This window comes from Mixophyes fleayi, chromosome 2 (genome assembly GCF_038048845.1).
Source record: "Mixophyes fleayi isolate aMixFle1 chromosome 2, aMixFle1.hap1, whole genome shotgun sequence".
NCBI lineage: Eukaryota > Metazoa > Chordata > Amphibia > Anura > Limnodynastidae > Mixophyes > Mixophyes fleayi.
Window position 1 is genome coordinate 197,509,608 of NC_134403.1, and position 20,248 is coordinate 197,529,855.

General features: G+C 40.6%; 1 protein-coding gene across 1 annotated transcript in view; it reads left to right on the top strand.

Moving 5' to 3' along the window:
* LOC142138550 (uncharacterized) overlaps positions 1-19,188 on the top strand; it is a 71,457-nt gene extending 52,269 nt beyond the window's left edge. The window contains exons 3-6 of the mRNA XM_075195304.1: positions 12,808-12,954; positions 18,518-18,629; positions 18,711-18,823; positions 18,975-19,188. Of these exons, the coding sequence (XP_075051405.1) occupies positions 12,808-12,954; positions 18,518-18,629; positions 18,711-18,823; positions 18,975-19,148 (546 nt within the window). The 3' untranslated portion in view covers positions 19,149-19,188. The remainder of the gene's footprint in view (positions 1-12,807; positions 12,955-18,517; positions 18,630-18,710; positions 18,824-18,974) is intronic.
* Positions 19,189-20,248: the final 1,060 nt, after the last annotated feature.

Here is a 20,248-nt window from a genome sequence, read left to right on the forward strand (position 1 = left end):
TATAAATTAACGTGGGTTTAGATGGAAGGGCGTTCTTAAGGAAAATTTCCTTTAGAAGAATATCCCAATGATTGCGTGTCCTATGTTCTAATTTTCTGTGGTAACAGCCATATTGGATCATGATGGCCTTTCATAGTCCTTCTTCTCTTTACTAATTTTTCTGTCTCTAGCAGAGTAGATCTATCAACTTTATAAGTTTCTTCCATAGCTTCCTCTAATAACTTTTCACTATATCTTCTCCTTTGACATTTTTTTTATAAATGCTGTCTCTTCTTTGCAATTGCAAAGAAGAGATAGAACGGCTGCCAGTTCCCAATTAAACCAGATGGTGTTTCTGGAAATTATCTACAAACAAAAGAAATGGGATAGGGTGCCAAAATAGCGTAGTACTGTTAGACCTCTAACAATACTTATGAATATTACATGTGCATACCAATAAATAGGATATTCCACGTGTATTAAATGTTTTTGAATATTCCAGATCTCATACCAGAATCAGAGACAGAGTGATCAAGAGCAAAACAACCAGATGTGTAGCCTTCATGCATTGACCATGTGCACCAAGCCTCTCCAATAGTGATTGTGCGTACCAGAAAGGAAAACTTTATTGCTTTTCTGTTTGTAGTAATGGAATCTTCACATATCCACTGTTGCTCTTGGATACAAAATGTCAGATAAAAACCAACATAGTGTAGTACTTTTAGTACATAGGTTTATTACACATAATAACATAAGGTTATCATACTCACATTTTAAAAAAGGGGAATAAGCTTATCTGAGTTACTGCCTTGTATGTTCGATCTGGCATAGATGGATCCTGGGTATGGCATACCAGTCGACTTGCAGCTAAATAGATAGATGTCCCAGGTAAGATGTCCCCAAAACTCCAAAAATATAGAGTAATCTTAACGCGTTTTGTCTGTTTAAATCAGACTTCATCAGGAGGAGAAGAATATGCGACTGCTCAGGTCAGGATCTTAAATAGAGATCACGAGAAAAAGAAAATGTTCCATACTATAGAAAATGATATCATTGAGAAGGAGAAGCCTTTAGAGCCCCATAAAGATAAACCAATCTTTGTTGAGAATGAACAGGTTTTAAATAAAAAGCTGGATAGAGTTAAATCCACTGTGATTAAAATAAAAGAATGTAAGTTTATCCGTGAAAAACATGATTATGACAAGAATAATGTTAAAAATTTAAAAATAATCTATAATGATACACATAAAGAATCTCAGAACTCTTGTGGACCTACAAAGCCACAAACCTCTTGGAATACTATTCCCTATAAGAAACCTAGGCCAACCCACACCCCGAGATATGAGGATAAGAAACATCTATGATTTGAGCCAGCTTCTAGTAGAAATAGATTCTCAGTACTGTATGGTGAAAGAGAGGATTTTTTATCTCCAGGCTCAACACCTCGGGAAAGATTCAAACATCCTCTTACCTCTCTGTCTGTATGTATTACCCAGTATTGTCTTATCAATGTTTGTTCCCAATTGTAAAGCGCTACGGAATTTGCTGGCGCTATATAAATAAATGTTGATGTTGATGATGATCCTCTCAGAGACAATATAAGACTAGCCTTTCCATTAAAATGCAGATATACAAATGTAGAAGAAAACGTGGAGGCTCAAAGTTTTCAAAAGAGGAGACAAATATAATTAATGTTGAAAAACTGAAACAAGAAGGTATTTTTAATCTATCGAAGCATGTATTAACAAAGTCAGAAATATCATTATTAAATAAAGGACTGACATTTTCTCCTACGAAACAGCTTAACAAATTCCAACTTTATATAGATATTAATATATTTATAAGAAAGTTAACATTAAAAAGGCATTTTGCCAGGAAAGATATTGCCATTCTAGCTAATTTTGAAACAACCTCTAAATCTGGTCTTAGGTTACCTTCTAAATATTATCCATTAAAGTCTAAGAGTAGACACATTGGAATCTTTCAAGAACTGGTCACTGAAGACTTGTGTGAACAAGATAACATTATTGAGCAGTAAAGTCCCAACAAGATAATGGGGGGTCTCTAAGGCATCCTCAAGGTGGAGTCCCTCTTCCAAGTGTATTCTAGGTGGCCACTAATTGGATAACCACGTGAGGGGGTCCCCGCAGGATGTATGCTTACAAAATCAATTCTTGAAACTGTTACGAGCCGCGGCGGTGCCCAGCCGCTGCGACTCACTCACCCGCGTCCCGGCCGTCGCCATGGCGACCGGGACGTCATTTCCGGCCATAACCCGGCCGTTGCTGGGGCAACCAGCAGACGCTTCAGAGCTGCGTCCCGGCAATAGGAGGAAGCCGGGCGCAGCATTCTACAGCCTGTGGGCTAATTAATATGGGCAGATTATAGGAGGCAATTACAGGCATTAGCCTGCAACTGTGCAGGCCAGGGGCAAGCCATGATTGGCTCTATTAGTGACTGCTCTATTAACCTGCAGGAGTGTGTTTTACCTGTGATTGGTTCAGCTGGGTATTTAAGGCAATGAGGTCTGCTGCCTCATTGCCGGTTATAGCTTCTGTGCTCCAGTCTGCTGACCTACTTGTTCCAGTTCCTGTATCCTGTATCTACGTTTGACTTCCCGTGTATGACCCTTGGCTTCGTATTGGACTTCGCTTGTGTTTCCTGTGACCCTGATCCTTGGCTTGTTTACCCGTTCTGCTACTTTGCCTGTGACCTCTGACCTCAGCTTGTTCATCATTACTGTTACCTGCTGCCGGCCTTTGACCTCTGCGTGGACCTGACTCTTCTTGCCTGGGTTCTCCCCAGCCAGTACACACTTCACGACCCTCTGTCAGTCTGCAGCCCAGTCTGTCCCCACCATCAGGGGCTCCAGTGAACACCTGACTGGCAGAGTAGACTCCGGGTTGTGTTGTGCCGGCTGGAGGGGTTCCTAGCATTATAACCGGCCCACTCACGGAGACAAGATTAGGATGGATGCAAGTGGATCCACACCGTCTCCGGCACAAACCCTAGCAGGCCATGTTGAGTCTTTGTATCAGATGATGCAGGGATTGGCTGAGCGTATGTCTTTTCAAGAAGAAGCCACAAAAGCTTCACAATCTCCTCCAGATCCCATCTGTGAGCCCAAAATGAATTTACCGGATCGGTTCTCCGGAAATAGAACCTTGTTTCGGAACTTCAGGGAGAGCTGCAAGCTCTATTTTCGGATGAGACCCCGCTCCTCCGGTTCAGAGCAGCAACGAGTTGGGATTATTATTTCCCTTCTACAGGGTGACCCCCAGTCCTGGGCGTTTTCTTTGCCACAGACCAGTCCGGCCATGCAGTCCGTAGACTCCTTCTTTGAGGCATTGGGTTTACTGTATGATGACCCGGATCGAGTGGCCTCCGCGGAAGTCCTTGAAACAAGGCAGACGGTCGGCAGAAGAATACTGCGCGGAATTCCGTAGATGGTCACCTGACAGTGGATGGAACGACCCTGCCTTACGTAGTCAGTTCCGTGTCGGCCTATCTGAACAGATTAAAGATTCGCTGGTGCAATACCCGTCTCCTAGCTCTCTGGAGGATCTGATGCACCTCTCCATTAAAATTGACAGGAGATATAAAGAGCGGAAAACTGAAAAGGAAACGTCATCACCTCCATCCGCCTTCGTTCCTATCTCCCAGGATGGTGAGGAACCAATGCAATTGGGAGCATACCGTCTTTCCTCTGAGGAGAGAGACAGGAGACGGTCACAAGGCTTATGTTTATATTGTGGCGCAAGAGGCCACTTCTCCCGTTCTTGCCCAAACAAGTCGGGAAACGAGCATGCCTAAGGAACGAGGGGAGAGTTCACTTAGGTCTACAAATTGTCTCCCAGAAAAATGCACTATTGGTCCCTGCACAGCTCACGTTCAGTGCTCGTTCTACGAAACTATCAGCCTTCATTGACAGTGGAGCTGCTGGCAACTTCCTTAACATCGAGTTTGCCCGCTCTGCTGGGATTCCGCGGATTAAACTCCAATCTGCCATTACGGTATGTGGCTTAGATGGTAGTCCGTTGCCAGGCGGCAAGATTACTTGGGAGACCCCACCATTACAGTTGAACATTGGCGCTCTCCATTCGGAATCCATAGTCTTACGTCTTATCGAATGTCCTTCGGTTCCTTTAATTCTGGGCCACCCTTGGCTATCCTGCCATAACCCCGTCATGGATTGGGCAAAAGGAGAAATTGTCCAGTGGAGCCCCCATTGTACACAGTCTTGCTTGACACTACCTCTACGTATTATTCAGTCTATTCCGGAGCAGCTCCCTTCTCAGTATCATGACTACTGGGATGTTTTCTCCAAAAAGGCTGCTGACACACTACCACCGCACCGCAATTTCGACTGTGCCATTGAGCTCATTCCGGGCTCTAAATTACCCAAGGGACGCTTGTATCCTCTCTCTGGTCCAGAGACCAAATCCATGCAGGAGTATATTGACGAAAACTTGGAGAAGGGCTTCATCAGGCCATCCAAGTCCCCAGTAGGAGCGGGGTGTTTCTTTGTACCCAAGAAGGACGGTGGACTCAGACCCTGTATCGATTATCGAGGGCTGAACCTTATTACGGTTAAGAACACCTACCCCCTTCCCCTCATCTCCGTTCTTTTTGATCAATTAAGAGGAGCCACTATCTTCACAAAAATTGATCTTCGTGGGGCCTATAATCTCATACGTATTAGAGCAGGTGATGAGTGGAAGACGGCTTTCAACACGCTCTCGGGCCATTACGAATACCTGGTCATGCCGTTTGGCCTTAGTAATGCTCCTGCCGTATTTCAGGACTTGATTAATGAGGTGTTACGTGAGTTCCTGGGACACTTTGTTGTTGTTTACTTAGATGACATCCTCATATATTCAAAATCGTTGTCTGTGCACCAGGGTCATGTCAGACAAATCCTACAGAAATTACGGGAACATCACCTCTACGCTAAACTCGAGAAATGCGAGTTCGAGGTCCAGAAGGTATCCTTCCTCGGTTATCTAATCTCCTCAGAAGGTTTCTCCATGGACCCAACCAAGGTCCAAGCAATTCTGGATTGGATACAACCGAATAACCTCAAGGCGGTCCAGAGATTCCTGGGATTCGCCAATTACTACAGGAGGTTTATTGGCGGCTTTGCTGATATCGTGGCTCCTATCGTCACCTTGACTCGCAAAGGAGGTGATCCAACTGTTTGGTCACAACAGGCAATAAATGCATTCAAAACCCTGAAGAAAGCTTTTGTGTCTGCTCAGGTTCTCAGACATCCGGATCCTAGGGTACCGTTTGTTCTTGAGGTAGATGCGTCTGACGTCGGTGCTGGGGCCGTCTTGTCACAAAAAGACCCCCAGACCCACCGCTTACATCCATGTGCCTTTTTTTCCCATCAGTTCTCATCAGCGGAAACCAACTATGACGTGGGAAACCGAGAATTGCTGGCAATTAAATGGGCCTTTGAGGAATGGCGGCACTGGTTGGAAGGCGCTGCACACCAGATCTCCGTTATAACGGATCATAAAAACTTACAGTATATACAGTCAGCCAAACGTCTGAACCCCCGACAGGCTCGGTGGTCGCTGTTCTTCACTCAGTTCAACTTTATTATCACCTATCGTCCTGGTTCCAAAAATATTCAAGTGGACGCCCTGTCTAGAAGTTTCCTGGCACATCATGCTCCGGTCACCTGCCCAGAGCCTATTGTTCCTGTGTCTATGATTCATGCCGGATTAACTCAAGATTTGAGCTGTACCTTACAAAGGTTCCAGAGGTTGGCTCCTGATAACACTCCGGCAGGATGTTTGTTTGTCCCAGTTCATCTAAGGAAGACAGTCCTTGCTGAGGCACACAACAGTCGGACTGCTGGGCATCCTTGAGTCTACAAAACACTGGAAATCCATTCCCGTACTGTATGGTGGCCGTCTCTGTCTGCTGACGTCAAGAGTCACGTCCGGTCCTGTGAAGTTTGTGCCAGGAACAAAGTTCCCAGGACTCGCCCGGTAGGTCAGTTAGTTCCGTTGGCCGCCCCTGGTAAACCTTGGACACATCTGTCCATGGACTTTATAGTCGATCTGCCACCCTCTGCGGGACACAATACCATTTGGGTCGTGGTAGACCGGTTCAGCAAGATGGCGCATTTCATTCCACTCACTAGGCTTCCTACTGCTCGAGATTTGGCAGTCTTGTTCATTCAACACATTTTCCGCCTCCATGGACTCCCTACAGACATCGTCTTCGATCGGGGTTCCCAGTTCATAGCGCAGTTCTGGAGATCATTCTGTACCCTCCTGGGAATCAAGGTCAGTTTATCATCTGCATACCACCCTCAGTCAAATGGGCAGACTGAAAGGGTTAATCAGTCCTTGGAGAAGTTCTTGCGATGCTACATATTGGAGTTCCATGACAACTGGTCCTCCTTGTTGCCCTGGGCAGAATTTGCCTGTAACAACTCCTGTCACTCATCCACGAAAACCTCTCCGTTCTTTTGCAATTATGGTTTCCACCCCAGATCTAACTCTTTGTATTCACTCCAGTCCGTTGGTATTCAGGAGATCCGTTCCACTGCCAGGGATCTCAGAGTTGTCTGGAAGAAAGTACATTCATCTTTAAAACAAGCCTCACTTGTTGCAAAAAATTTTTCGGACCGACACCGTACCCCCTGCTCCCTTAAGGTTGGCCAGAAAGTCTGGCTGTCTACAAAAAATATCAGGCTCAGACAACCTTGCAAGAAATTGGGCCCTAAGTTCATCGGGCCGTTTCTTATCATCAAGCAGGTGAACTCCGTCGCATTTAGGTTAAAGATTCCAGGCTCGTTAAGAATTCCAAACACCTTTCATTGTTCTCTATTGAAGCCAGTGCTTTATCCTGGTCAAGCCCAGTCTTCAAGTGTGCCTGGGAGAGGTTCCAGTGGGCCAAAAAAATTTGTGATTCAAAAGGTCCTTGATTCTAAAAATGTTCAAGGACAGGTGCATTTCCTTATACAATGGAGGAATCGCGGATTAGAAGAGCGATCTTGGGTTCCGCGGAGACAACTCCATGCCCCAAAGAAACTGAAGGAGTTCTTCAAAAAATTCCCTAGAAAACCAGGATGTCGGGGTCCCTCGACCCCTCCTCAAGGGGGGGGGGTACTGTTACGAGCCGCGGCGGTGCCCAGCCGCCGCGACTCACTCACCCGCGTCCCGGCCATCGCCATGGCGACCGGGACGTCATTTCCGGCCATAACCCGGCCGTTGCCGGGGCAACCAGCAGACGCTTCAGAGCTGCGTCCCGGCAATAGGAGGAAGCCGGGCGCAGCGTTCTACAGCCTGTGGGCTAATTAATATGGGCAGATTATAGGAGGCAATTACAGGCATTAGCCTGCAACTGTGCAGGCCAGGGGCAAGCCCTGATTGGCTCTATTAGTGACTGCTCTATTAACCTGCAGGAGTGTGTTTTACCTGTGATTGGTTCAGCTGGGTATTTAAGGCAATGAGGTCTGCTGCCTCATTGCCGGTTATAGCTTCTGTGCTCCAGTCTGCTGACCTGCTTGTTCCAGTTCCTGTATCCTGTATCTACGTTTGACTTCCCGTGTATGACCCTTGGCTTCGTATTGGACTTCGCTTGTGTTTCCTGTGACCCTGATCCTTGGCTTGTTTACCCGTTCTGCTACTTTGCCTGTGACCTCTGACCTCAGCTTGTTCATCATTACTGTTACCTGCTGCCGGCCTTTGACCTCTGCGTGGACCTGACTCTTCTTGCCTGGGTTCTCCCCAGCCAGTACACACTTCACGACCCTCTGTCAGTCTGCAGCCCAGTCTGTCCCCACCATCAGGGGCTCCAGTGAACACCTGACTGGCAGAGTAGACTCCGGGTTGTGTTGTGCCGGCTGGAGGGGTTCCTAGCATTATAACCGGCCCACTCACGGAGACAAGATTAGGATGGATGCAAGTGGATCCACACCGTCTCCGGCACAAACCCTAGCAGGCCATGTTGAGTCTTTGTATCAGATGATGCAGGGATTGGCTGAGCGTATGTCTTTTCAAGAAGAAGCCACAAAAGCTTCACAATCTCCTCCAGATCCCATCTGTGAGCCCAAAATGAATTTACCGGATCGGTTCTCCGGAAATAGAACCTTGTTTCGGAACTTCAGGGAGAGCTGCAAGCTCTATTTTCGGACTCCGGGTTGTGTTGTGCCGGCTGGAGGGGTTCCTAGCAGAAACACAGCACATCAAACAGTCTCCTGATGGAAAAGCACGGTATCTTCCTTCACTGAAAACTCCAGCGATGAAAACATGCACACTGAAATAAAATCATAGCATAATACCATAATAATAATCTGCTTCTAGGATCTTACCTCAGAGAAACATAAAAATCCCTGTTAATCCCAGAGATAACGGCCTAGGACCACCTGAGAGAATACTGCAGCCTTTGGGAGTCCATTATCTTCGGGTAAATCTACCCCATCTCTCATTTACTATTCTGCTGTTTTTATGTTTCTCTGAGGTACGCTCCTAGAAGCAGATCAATCTCTGTATATTTTATACATTGGAACTCATTTGCAATAAATGGTATTATGCTATGATTTTATTTCTGTGTGCATGTTCTCATTGCTGGAGTTTTCAGTGAAGGAAGATACCGTACTTTTCCATCAGCCTAGTGGCGTGTGTTAGTCTGTGTGTGTGTGAAAAAAAAAAAAAACAAGCTGCAGCGCCACCTGCTGGGCAGAGTAATACACTGACCTACTAAATTCTTAGTGTGTGTGGGAAAAAACTCAGAAAGGGCTGAAATTTGGTATATTAAGATGTTTTTAATTTGTTAATTTAATTTGTTGTTAAAAGTGTTTATAAAGATTTTAAAAAAATATATATATATTTCTTGAAGGAGAAGTGACAGTTGGGAGTGGTTGGTGGTTGCCGGGGGTGACAGTTGGGAGTGGTTGGTGGTTGCCGAGGGTGACAGAGCGAGAAGAGTGTGATACTCAGGACCGCTGAGAAAGATCCCTGTGTCTGGATAGACATCTGGATAGATGTGGCGATAAAGATGAAGGATGAGGTGATGGAGAAAAATGATGAGGTGGTGACATGTGGACAAAACCGTTAAAAAAGGGCGCTTGCGTCGGGAAGTAACGCTCTTCCCCTGAGGAGGTCTGGTCTAGCCCCAAATCCATGACAAGAACCTTTTTGACACCTTAAGTAGCTTGATTTGACTAGAATGCATGAGTATCATGCACGGGTTAACTTGTGTATATATATATATATATATATATATATATATATATATATATATATATATGATCAACATTTATATAGTGACAGCAAATTCCGTAGTGCTATGTATATATATAAATATATATATATATATATATATAAATGTTTTGTAACACTTCTGACACCACTTGTAGTACTTCTGACACTGATACCCCGCAGACATCAGACACAGACAGCTTCAAACCAAACGGTGCTTTATTGTTTGCATCACAATAAAGAGCAATTCTTAGTCAGCATGACACCAGTAAACAATGCCACATTGTTTACACCTCCTGGTGACCCTAATGCTAAGCTACACACAGTCCAGTTCTCTACTGACTGGCCAGCTCTCCCAGCATCAGTCACACACATAAAATGAACAACACAGTCCTTCAACTCCCACCCAAACACTACAACCCAATCACAGACAATAAATCAATAACTTGCATATGGTACACCTGTGTGTTTGTGTGAGATGGGAAAGACTGTGTGGGAATTAACTCTATATGCAGCTTTCCCTTGCAGACTTCCCGGGATCTCACCTGTCCCTATGCAGGAGAGCTGTGGCAAATAGGTCTCTTTGTTACAGTTTGTATCAGTGGGTTTTCTATAACATTTGATATTAATTTGCCATCCATAATATATATATATATATATATATATATTCATGTCTAGGAATATATTGAACATTGGCTGATGTGAAATGTTAACTTAATATTCATCATTTTGATTAGTATATACATTTTTTTCCGCTCTGTCACCTTTACTAATACATAAAACGTCAATGAACCTATGCCAGGATACCAGGCTTACCCCAAATGAATTGAGTCCCATGTGAAAGTTATTTCCCAGTAAGCCCAATAAGCCATAAACAAGTTGCCATAATGTGGTGCAAACCTGGTGCCCATTGCAGTTCCAATCTCCTGTATAAAATAATCTCCATTAAAATAGAAATAATTGTTCATTAAATGTAAGTGATACATTCCTTTAAAAAGGTATTAAGACTCTCTATATATGTACGTAAATTAAGGAAAAAGTTTATAGCTCCCAGACCTTTAGTGTGTTGAATTATCAAGTATCACAAATTAACATCTGTAATTATAAAATATTTTTTTTGCCATTACAAAGTCTGTAGTTTTTAAAATATAAAGTGAAGATGATAAATCTAACCATCTGAAATCTCTTGCAGGATTATTACTGTTTCTGGATTTCCATGGCGACAAACAGAGCCTTTGGAATTAAATTAAGTGTGTTATGGACTTTTTTTAATACTGTTTATTTAAGATGTTTAACTATTGATATCATTCCATATGAGAATTAGGATTATGTATCTTGTGAATTACACAATTGAGAACTACTGATTATGGTTCCACAGTGGAACTGTATTTTGTGTGCATCTTTGGGATTCTACTTGGAGAATTTACTCTGGAATATTCTATTAGGATTATTTTGATCACTGATACTTGCTATTTTTATCATCTGTTGGGTGTACTCTTTGGTCAAAACATACTTATATATTGCCATGTGATCTATTTTATTTTTGATTTGGACTACATTTGGCTGGAGAGGAAGAAGAAAGTAGAGGACGGAAAACAATTTCAAGCAGACCACAACAAGATGTTAAGTATCCCCATGATCTATTATTGTGTATTGTGACAGCGCTGAGAGGACTTCATTGACCGCTACATTTATAGACATGCTCCATTCCCCGGATAAAGCGTTGTCACTTTTGCCGAAATTGAAAATATCATTCTGTCATCCCATCAAGAATCCCATGGAGAGAAGTCCCTGCCATTCCACTCCAACCCAGACAATTCAGATCTCCAATGCAATAGTGGGCCACAGTTCAGAAAGCAAGCAACACATCCCCTGTTAATGCAATTGAAAACCTTTTAATGTGGCTCCCACACTATCCCACAGAGCTTTGGATAGCTGAACAACCTTTTCACCTGGAGATTGCTACCAGCATGTTGCCTCAGTACTATGAGTTATGACTATAATGAATTACCTCACTAAAATACCTTTAAGAATTATGACATTTTGATATTTGGTAAACTGACTGTCTACCCTGTTTTATTTCTTAATAGGTTCCCCTGATTGAAACTTGTACAGAATATTATGTTTCTATAACATCCTGTCAGCTGCAAACTAACTGTTCACTCATTTAGGGGGACAAAAGAAAGAGACTAAAAACATTGAGACCTGCCATGGCTATACCAGAGTACTCCTTAAAATAGGGTTTAAATATGGCAGCGTGCAGTAAGCTGCTTTAACTGAATTTTCAAAGTAAACAGCTTTGTTCTTATATTAATGAAAGGCAAGACTGCTTAGAGCTAGTGGAATTTTGAGCTATATTTGTGAGTACCAGTGTTGCTGTACTGGGAAAACACACTAGTGTGCAGATACCTGCTGATCTTATATTTTCTTTATTTCTATTGTAAAGTAAAGTAAAGTAATTAATCTGTTTATGTAATTTTGGTGGTGTTTTTGGAAGAATAGACTGCTACTTGTTTGTACTGCATATTGTCATGTCCATGTGACTAGGCCTTGCTTGGCCTCTAAGTCTGTCATAGTGACAGAGTTCCACTGAAACATTTTGTAGGCTTTTATCGTGCAACAATTAATACTACACTGCCAGAAAACCAAAATTTGTCTCTGGTGCTAAGTGTAAATGATCAGTATGAATTATGCAGCAATTATGCAGCAATCCATTGAAGGAAGTGTCAATCCTTCAAAACATGTGAAGCAAAGCAACAATTGGAACGCTAAGTACAGACTGCAGAGACCCAGAGACAGCAGAAAGAACTCATAAAGAACCAGTAAGTGGACTATTAATTTAGTCCAATTCCTTTGAGGTTAATGGAGCCCTGATTGAGTGACTTTTGCAAATTAATATATTTGCATGATGGACTTTTGAAATTGTTGGATAAAATGTAAGGAGTACATGGATGTGCTCAATTCACTCACTCCCGGATTTCTCTATTACTGTCCTGGATTTAAGCACTCGATTGGTTGATCAATAAGGAGTTGATCCCAGAGTCTGCTGCTGTTATTATATAGGAGATATTATTCGGGTTAACTACAAGGGATATAAATCACTATCAGTGTAAGTTTATAATGAGAAGGTCAAAAAGGGTTTTTGCATTTAATGTTTTTTGATTAAATACAGTATTATAGCATGAATGTCTAGTAGGTTATTTTATTGCTACATATTTAAATATTTAGATATCTATGTGTCTGTGTTTTTTAGCCACCAGGTGGAATATATACTGCATGTGCCAGTAATTTTAGATAGAAGTGTTGGATTATGTTCTAAATTATGTGTATTATGTGTGTTATATATTGATAAATAAATAATGTGGTTTTATGTATTGGTTCTTAAGATAGAGACTTATTTTCTTTTTGAGGTTGCATATTTATAGATACATTGTTTATGAATATACTGCATGATTTACAGGCTCATTTGCGCAATTCAGTTTTTCCAATTTTTACACTAGATATGCACCTTCTTTTCTGTACATTTTTCTGGTCAGGATTAACCAGCTATGAAACTAAGTATGTTTGGTAGGCATTTATTAACTAATACTTTATTTTTTTCTTTTAGATGTTGGACAGAATTGGTGTAGTTTTTGCTGAAAAAGTGCAGCCCTTACTAAATTATCCCAAAGAAAGGCAAATTATATTCAAACTCCTAGGAAAAGATTTTGTGCAAAAACATTTCAGTGAATATCCAAATGTTCCCAGCCTGCTGGTAAGAAACAACAAACCATGTCATCATTGACATATTAACATTGCAGAAATATTTTAATATCCTATTTTTATGTAGTTGATTGAATAATGTATGTAAAACTGTCAGTATGATCACTATATGAATCTTCTAAGAAAAACATTAGAACTGGAAATCCTTCCAATGTAATGGAAAGTTATAGATGACCACTGACCTACCATAGCAGCCAGTCAGGAATTAACTTTTATGTGTAAAGAGTAAGTTAGACAATATAAGCAAATATCTGATTGGTTGCTATGGTTTAGTTCACTTTACACCTAAATGCATTGTAAATAAATAGCCATATTGGGTTTTTATTTTTAATGGAAAACAATAGTGCAATATAGAGCATACTTTTATGCATAGGTATGCCTACACAATAAAACAATGAAAATAGGTTTACGCCTCAAAGTGCAATTTCATGGTCCATCTGATGCTTGGTATGATAATTATTTAATAGGGAATTTCAGAAAAGTCTAACTTCTTTATTTCTTTATTTTCTTCTGGTATATCAATGGCGTATGAAACAGAGGTGCAACTTGAACCTCTGCTTCATAAGTATTTGTAACTATGTCCAAAAACATGTAAACTATATATTTTTGGTTAGTCATTTTCTTTCAAGCTAAACAAAGAAAATACCTAACCTAAGATCTATTGTTTGCTACCTCTCTAAAAGTAATATATGCGTTTCAAAGTGATTCAGGAGTATTGTAATGAGAAGCATGGAGAAAAAAAGAGAAAGCAGGAGTTGATGTTTAGGGGAGCTTCTCTGTTCCTTTGGGAGGTGAAAAGGGGACAGGAACATGCAGTGGAGGTTGGAGAAAGAGAAGGTTGTGTGGGCGCAGTATTTATATAGGCCCAAAAAAAGTTGACAAGGTTACACAGAGCTCCCAGGCAAGGACTTTTCATAAGACGAGTACCACTTTCTTCAAACTTCATGGAGGACTACATGATCATTGGAATAAATACAACAGTGATTATTTTCACTAGATCAATCATTTTATACCAATATATCTTAATCTTTGGGCATGTCCACCAGAAATGTTTGAATTTGCCTTCTAGGCCACCCATTCTCCAGCATATGTCTGAAGTCTCTGGGTAGATGTGATGAAGAATAAAATACCACCTATTGTAGTTTTTGTATGAGTTTTCTCATACCAGTATGCTCAGGGAGCATTTCACTGTCTGGCACCTGATGTTCAACCAGTCCTTTAAATCTACCAATAGGTTGAGGCCTGCTTCCTATCAAGATTTATGAGTCTTCAGGTTATTTTGAAACAAGAATTGTATGATATATACGTAGGAGATTGCCCACATAAGATTGGCTGTATAAGTGCAATAGGGTTCAAAGGGTGTGTAGTAAAAGGTAGCAGCTAACGTTGAATACTAAATGACTGCATAACCCATCTACACTAATGAAGTCCTCGGAGAACTTCCCCCAAACAGAATGTAGTGGGAAACCGGTTAAGCCAGTGTAAAAGGATAAAAGAAACACAACCTCCTGATGGCACAAAGTAAGATTGAACAATATATGAAAAATATATTGGCTATATAAAATATATTTTCAAAAAACAAAGTGGTGGAATTAGCATCTCCTGCTGCTGGAGCGACACAATGGACTGCTGCCCCAGGATCTGTCTCTCCCTCTGGTACTATTTTCGACCAGGGGGAGAGCCAGACCTCAGAATAAATCTCCCACTGTAGACTCACTGGCACCAGGGAGTAGAGTGGCCTGAGCCCCCCTCTCCCTGGCAGTTCGTGGACAGGGGGGAAGTACACTCCCCCCTGCCACTAACTTCAATGTAAAAAGGTGTTAACCCCTCCAGGCTGATTCACATGCAGGCTGCATGAATCAGGCTAGATTGGTTAAAAGGGCAGGAGGCTGGATTACCTCCTGCCAGGCTTAATATACAAAACTGTATAAAAAGAACACTGTTTTACCCTGAAATGTACTATTTCATCTTTACCTTCTGGAGATCACGAGTAACACAAACTAGTGTGTAGCTGTCCTTATAAGGGCTACTTGAACTAATAAAATATCACTGCTTCAAGATCCTGCTTTGACGCTTACTTGCCTACTGTAAATTCCTGTGATTTACAGATTAGACCAAATCGAATCTGTTGTCCAGCTGTTCTGAGGTTGGAACCTAGCATCCAGTACCAATCTAGCCTGATTCTGCCCACTACCTTGCAGCTCTGGCTGGTGTGATAGGCCAGGGTGAACCATCCACAGCAACTCTGATCTAGAGGAAGAGGTTAGGTGTACCGGCCCAGGTGCCCAGCAAGGGGGTACACAGCGAGAGTTACCCAGAAGGAAGTGGTTCTACGTGCTGGCGATGGAGCCTAGTGGTAACAGCAGCAAGCCCCTCATACTGTGTTTAGAGGGACGCAGTTTTGAGATACAGAAAGGGGATGCTGGCAAGGCAGGTCCTGTCAGTCCCCAGCAACACGGACAGGGTGGCATAGGAGATCCATCCTGTCACAGTCCTCTTATTATTTCTGAAAATAAAGGCCAAATTATAAGAATGCAGGTTAACACAACCTTTTTCAATACAAGGAACAACAACTGATTCTCATTGTTCAGTTGTTTTATAATCATAGTCAGATTTCAAGCACAACAAGGTCTCTATTTACCTTATTAACTTTCTCAAAGGCCTTCTCGAAAACATCAATCAAATTTCCTCTATTCTTAAAGTTCAAGAGCAACTCCTTGGTTTGAAAAAGTAAAAACCTTTTCTGTGGAATGGTTGCATTTTAAGCGCAACAGTTGGCCCTTGTGGATGTTATTTTTTCAAGGCCTAAAATGAGTAATTGATATAATTAGTAACATCCACTTTTTGTAACTCACAAGGAGATGTCCAGAAAATCAATTGCTAAAGGATGTAATTGGTGAAATATTTTTGAATTATAATCATTTGCTTTAAGTGATTGAACAAAAGAAAGTGCACGCGGTTCATCCCCACTCCAAATAATAAAAAGATCATCAATATAACGGTGAAAGAGGATCAGGTCCATCCCAAATGGGCCACCCCACACATGGGTGGTCTCAAAATCACCCATGTAGCTCGGGATGAAGGAGGTCCCCATGGCTGTCCCCATACATTGTAGAGAAAAATAGTGCTCAAACACAAAATAATTGTAAGAATGGAATGTATAGAATGCAAAATTAACTTATAATGTGCCTCCGTGAAAGTAGGGTCTGAACAAAGCATTTTCTCAATAGCTTTAATATCTAAATCATGGGGGATATTGCTATATAAGGAATGCAAAAAATTAAAAAGCATAATTGCCTTTCTATTCAATGTGCAACAAATTCAATAAATGGGTGGAGTCTTTAATATAGGATTTGAAAGCTCCAACCTTAGGTTGCAAATAAGTGTCGACATAAAAATAAAGTGAAAAAGTGAGTACACCCAAACCCAAAATATTATATTATATTTTATATTATAATATATATATATATATATATATATATATATATATATATATATATATATGTTAGCATAAAAAGAGGGAAGATGGCGCCAAATACGGTAGTGTTAGCTGGTACAAATCGTCCAGACAGTCAATATTACTGTATATAGAGATGCAAGTACAGAGTGTTCATCATGTCAGGCTGGTGAAAGCAGTATCAACCAATTTTCATAATCTCTGACCATATGCCGAAATACAGACAGAAGGAAGCAGAAAACAGCATTTCAGATGTATCCGTGACAATCAGTAGCAAGTGATAGGTGGTAACGTACCAAAAAGATATAAATAAACAGCTTATCTGTATCAGAGGTGCTTGGAAGTAGGCTCCAGTCAGCTTAAGAAGTCAGGAACAGGCGTGTAGATATCTTATGTGGATATATGATAACTGGATCATCGGCCACAGCACAGTCACTGCTCACAAACTCCACTCATTCGGTGTATTGAGAGAGGAGAAAGCTATATAGTGTAGTACTTATGTACAATAATTTATTCAGCATGTATCATAAAAAAACACACTCACATTGTAAAAAAGGTATATGACTTGAAATCCTTCCTCTCAGCAAACAGACAGGGTGTGTCTGTTTGAATTACAGAGCCAGTGATGGGCGTTTCCTTTTAAAGAGAAGGTGGGTGTGTTACCTGTCCATCAAGCTAAGGCTGGGGGAGGAGTATCAGGTATAAAAGCTTGTTTATATCATTTGTGCACGGAGATCAACGCTGGGTAAGCTGGCTGGTCTTGAGAGAGCTGAGCTATGTCTAGCTAGCGTTTAGGGTCTCCAAGTATTGCTGTGAAATCTGTACGGTGTCAAAACATTTACCATCCTGACAGTAAAACTACATAAAAAGAAAGAAGTTGTTCGCGTGTGCTTCAGCAGTAGCGGGCTCTTGCCACACTATATAACCTGCAAATAGAAAAATAATTAAAGGAGACATATATCATTATCACAAATTATAGTGTATCTAAAGTGACCAAAGGTGCCTTCTGGGAAACAGCTGTTTAATGCAACCACTATCTCAAAGCTGATGAAAAGTTTGTATCTTAGATAAAATTATTAGCATATATATGGCTGATAGGTATAGATTATTACATTTTGAATTAAGAGTAATGACAGAATCCTTGAAAGGCTGTTTTAACTACTGCAATATTAATGTTAATATAATAATATCATGGCCTAAAATCAATACAGAATACAACAATGAACATAACAGTTGCAGCTACTCCTTTCTTCATTGACAGCAAGCAAAAGATTTGATCTGGTAATAAAAACAAGGAAAGTGCGCAAAATAGTGTAGTAACTTTTATACACCGATAGGCTATAAGTTGAATATACCTAATGTACTTTGAATTAAATAATTGTGTGCTTATCACAAACAGCAGCCTTATTTGGGCCTACTTCTGTCTGTCAGTCCAAAGTTACCTATGCTTTCAAACGTGGGTTTTACAAACCGTTATCTGCCAAGTATAACTCACAGACTTTGCAGGAGGAGGATGCTGCGGGTCCAGACAGCCGACGGTGGTCAGGACACTGAGCAATCAGTTATGCACATTAAGCAAGCTGCAATACAAAAGGAAGGTGCAGTTAATTATTAGAGTGTTGTGTCATCATTGGTGTCTAGTGTGCCTCACCCACTATATTGACTAAGCAACTGGATGACTGGGTTGCCAGATTATTATCTTTCCACACCAGTATCTAGCGCTTATTATGTATGCTAAAGTACAGGCAACATGGCTTATAACTATCACACTATTTCAGAGATGTGTCCAATTTCTATTGAAAACATTCTTGAGCAATAATAACAGTCTGTAGACCCATCGATCAAGCACTTTGATCATTTTATTATAAATTTTGAATATTAATCTCCCCTCCTCCAAATAGAAAGGACATGTGACCCCTATGGTTTAATCCAACTGCGGTTTCTACTATCTCAGTGAAGAGTTTAAATTTTTTTGCTTTGTGTTCCTCTTTAAATGTTAATTATTTCCAAAAGCTAAATAGTCTGCATAACACTCTTCTATTTCTATGTATTAATTTTGGCCATTTTTTTCACATATTGTATTTTTTGCCATATCCAGAGTTCTCCAAACATGAGTCCTGTAGAACATGAGAAAATGGAAAAAAATACACAGGTCTGGCTTTGGAATCAATGGACAAAAACAGCAGAACATATAGGATGCCATCTTTCAGGTTTGGAATATATAAAACACCTATAAATAAAGGATAAAGTAGATAAACACTTATATACAATCTTATCAATTACTTTTACAGATGATGAACCTACTGAACTCTCACCAGAAATGACACATTTTGTAAATCATGCCTTTACTCTCATTGAAAACAAGATGAATTTGCTACTGGCCCAACATGAAGCCAAAGACGAGGTAAGTAAAGTTTATAAAATAGTTTATCATTTATATTATAATTAGTATATTATTTACCTTTTAAAATAACTAGACATGTAGCAGTTCATTTTTATGTACACAATCTGTTTTACACATGAAATGCAACCAATATTTTCTTTTACATTTTCAGAACAACCCTTCAGGAATGGATAATGAGCCGATAACAGGGAGATCGTTTTCAAGAAGGCGGACAAAATCGGTTGAAAGTAAAGACGTGTGTTTTGCCATAAACAAAACTGAAGCATTCACATTAAAAAATGATAAAGGTAACCCGGTGTGTGCTTTGTTGTTCCTACAAAACTGAAAATATCTATTGAACGGATTTTGATCTACATCATCTCTGAGTGACAGATACAAATGATTGCTTTGGCTACTTCTCCTATAAACAGTGAGTTAAATAAAGTTAAATTGCGTAAGTTTTCTATTTGTGGGGTTTGATCATTTATTTGTCTCTTCACAAAATGTGACACAAATAAATGTCAGGAATGCAAGATGTATTTTAACCCCTTCATTCACTGCTGAGCCTTTTTGGTCAATGGCAGTTATGTTTCCTGTGTAGCACCTACACAGACCATACTTTGTTTTTTCAAAAGACTTTGGGGTTGATGATGAGTTGTACATACTGTATGTCTGTTTGTTTAGCGTAAAATATGCATATTGGTACTGGGAATGCCCACAAGCATACTCCTAAGCTGATTTCACATCTTGCACTTGGGACTGCTTATGACTTGAGAGATGGAATGGGGAGGGGAAGGGGCAGGCAAACCCAAACCAAGTACAGTAAGGTCGTGTTTGCATAATTGTGATTGAGGCAAACCTGCAAAAAGATGCAGGTATGCCTATCATGAGTTGTGCCACTTGTAAGCGCTGGTTTGCTCATAGCCTGTATGAGTTGTAACAAAAAACACATCTAGAATATACCTTCCCCTGTGCTAAGCACAATGAAGCAAATACATTGTTAAATTTATAATGTGTGCTTTCATCTACCTATTGGATGATGTTCATGTGCAATGAGTCTTGGATATTCAAATAAAATATTCCTCCATAGATATTAAAGCATAAAAAATGGAAATCTCCAGAGCAATTATACCATATTTCAGGAACTGCTTCAAATGAATAAATATTGCATTTATGTCTCATTTTATTGATGTATGTTTTTGGATAACTACAGTGCCATTGACACTACTTGTCAGATTCCCGGATATAGCAACAAGTTAATTTGTGACATCCTGTCAATCATTTTAATGCAACAGTCCAGACGTTACAAAGAATGCGTAAAGTCATTATTTAAAATAGATGCAAAAGTGTGAAAGTGCAGTAATCCATAACAACCATTCAGTAATTAGCTTTGATTGATTATGTGAAAGTTACACTATAAAAGCAAGTGCCTGATGAAAATTGGTG